The sequence below is a fragment of the Tupaia chinensis genome, unplaced genomic scaffold (assembly GCF_000334495.1).
Source record: "Tupaia chinensis unplaced genomic scaffold, TupChi_1.0 Scaffold000176_1, whole genome shotgun sequence".
Lineage (NCBI taxonomy): Eukaryota > Metazoa > Chordata > Mammalia > Scandentia > Tupaiidae > Tupaia > Tupaia belangeri.
Genome location: NW_006159651.1, coordinates 741,617 through 743,472, shown reverse-complemented (window position 1 = coordinate 743,472; position 1,856 = coordinate 741,617). Strand labels below are relative to the sequence as shown.

Below are 1,856 nucleotides of genomic sequence, written 5' to 3'. Positions count from 1 at the left end.
CCACTGCTTCCTCTTCCTGCTGTCTCGGGCCTCCAGTCCCAGCGTCCTCTGGTGGGAGGGGGAAGGGTGCAGAGCTGCGGCTCTGCGGGGCCCTCAGAGGCCTGCCCTGGGCCCCCGCCTCCTCCGGCTCCGGCTCTGGCTCCGGCTCTCCCCCTTCACCCTCTACACCAGGAGGCCCCAGACGTTTCTCAGCAGCCTCTGGAGGCTCTGGGGTCTGAGTGTGAATCTCCGAGTCCCTGGGTGTCCATGCTCGAGCCTTTCCAGAGCTCAGGGTCCACCTCCACCCTTCGGAGGGCCTCACACTGCTCTCACCATCTTCCACAAGGCTGGGCCTCGGTTCCGCTGCCTCCACTCCTCTGGGGCTGCTGTCTGGAGCCTCCCTGGCCAGGGTCTCCGACAGCCTTGCAGTCTCCACCGTGGCCATCCGCCTCTCTTTTCTCCCGCATTCCTCCAAGCAGTTTTTTCTCTCTTCTGAGCCCGGCCTCCACTCTGATGCCTCCAGTGGTACCGAGCTCTGGTCCTGAGGCTCTCGGGAGTCAGGCCTCCATTTATGGGCTTCTGTCAGGCCCAGCTTCTGGTGGCCGGATTCCCCTGGGCTCAGTCTACTTTCTGCCGCCTCCGTTCTCCTTGGGCTTTGTTCTCGAGGCTCTACCAGTCTCAGACTCCGTTCTGGAGTTTCTCCAGGGCTCAGCCTCCATTTCCGGGCCTCTAAAGGTCGGGAGCTCCTGTCTCCCCCGTCTCCAGGGCTTTGCCTCCAGTCCCTAGCCTCTGAAGGCCTGGGACTTGACTCGCGGGCTCCCCCTGCCCCCAGCCTCCTCCCCCTGGTCTCTCTGGGACTCAGCCTCTCTTCTCGGGCCTCCCTTGCCCTGGGGCTCTGATCCCGCATTTCCCCAGGGCTGGGCCTTCTCTCCAGGAGCAGTTCTTCACTCCGCTGCATCTGCTGCTGTCGCTCCTGCCGGATGAATCGGTTCTGGTGCACTGGCCCGATGGCCTCCAGAAGGACGGCAGACTCATCTGGGTCTGGAGGCCCAGCCTCTGCAGTCCCCAGCACCGGGCTAGGATCCCCAGGGGGCAGTCCAAGCTTGGCCCGGCGGCGCTCCAAGAGTCCCCGCTTCCAGGCAGGCATCTGGGACAGGCGTTCCCGCTCGGCCATTTCGCGGCCCCGAACAGATGCCTCCTCCTGCCCTAGCAGCTGAAGCTTCCAGTCTGGGATGGTGGCCATGGTCGCCCTGAGGTGAGGGTAGGGAGCGCTGGGGACAGAGAACAGGAAGGAGACTCCAGAGAGGCCGGGTGTCTGGGAGGGGGCGGAGGAAGTGGAGATGGGGACAGAGAGGGCAGCGGGGCTGAGGATGAGGATGGAGGGAAAGGGAGGGGAGGGCCGCGAGAGGAGGAGACGGAGAGTGAGGCCGCCGGCTGGGGGCGGAGTGAGGACAGGAAGAGTAGAGATTGGGGCGAGGGCACCGGCCAGATTTGGCAGCAGGGGCTCCCGGGTTAAAGGCGGTGCCAAAGAGGCGAGGAGGTGCGTGAGGAGGGAGTCTCCGAGGGCGAGGAGGGCCGCGGGCGGGGACAGAGGGTTCGGGCAGGTCCCCTCCAGGACGGGACGGGAGGCGAGAGTGGGAGGGTCAGAGCCCCGCGGAGGGGCGGCGGGCCGGAGGGGAGTCGGGGAGTCGGGGAGGTGAGGAAGGGCGGGCAGGGGTGAGATGGGGTCAGGACGGGCACTGCGGGGCAGGGAGCGCGGTCCCAGCGCCGAGGTCCGGGCCCCTCCAGCCCGCCACGCCTCTCCGCCCCGGCCCGCACCCCGCCCCGGGCGGGCCAGGGAAACACCCTCCCCGGGGACTTTCGGAGCCGGCGGGGGT

The 1,856-nt window shown here is 67.5% G+C and overlaps 1 protein-coding gene across 1 annotated transcript in view; it reads right to left on the bottom strand.

The window, feature by feature from the left end:
* PPP1R18 (protein phosphatase 1 regulatory subunit 18) overlaps positions 1–1,774 on the bottom strand; it is an 8,697-nt gene extending 6,923 nt beyond the window's left edge. Inside the window, exon 1 of the mRNA XM_006146327.3 lies at positions 1–1,774. Coding sequence (XP_006146389.1) covers positions 1–1,222 — 1,222 coding nt within the window. The 5' untranslated portion in view covers positions 1,223–1,774.
* Positions 1,775–1,856: the final 82 nt, after the last annotated feature.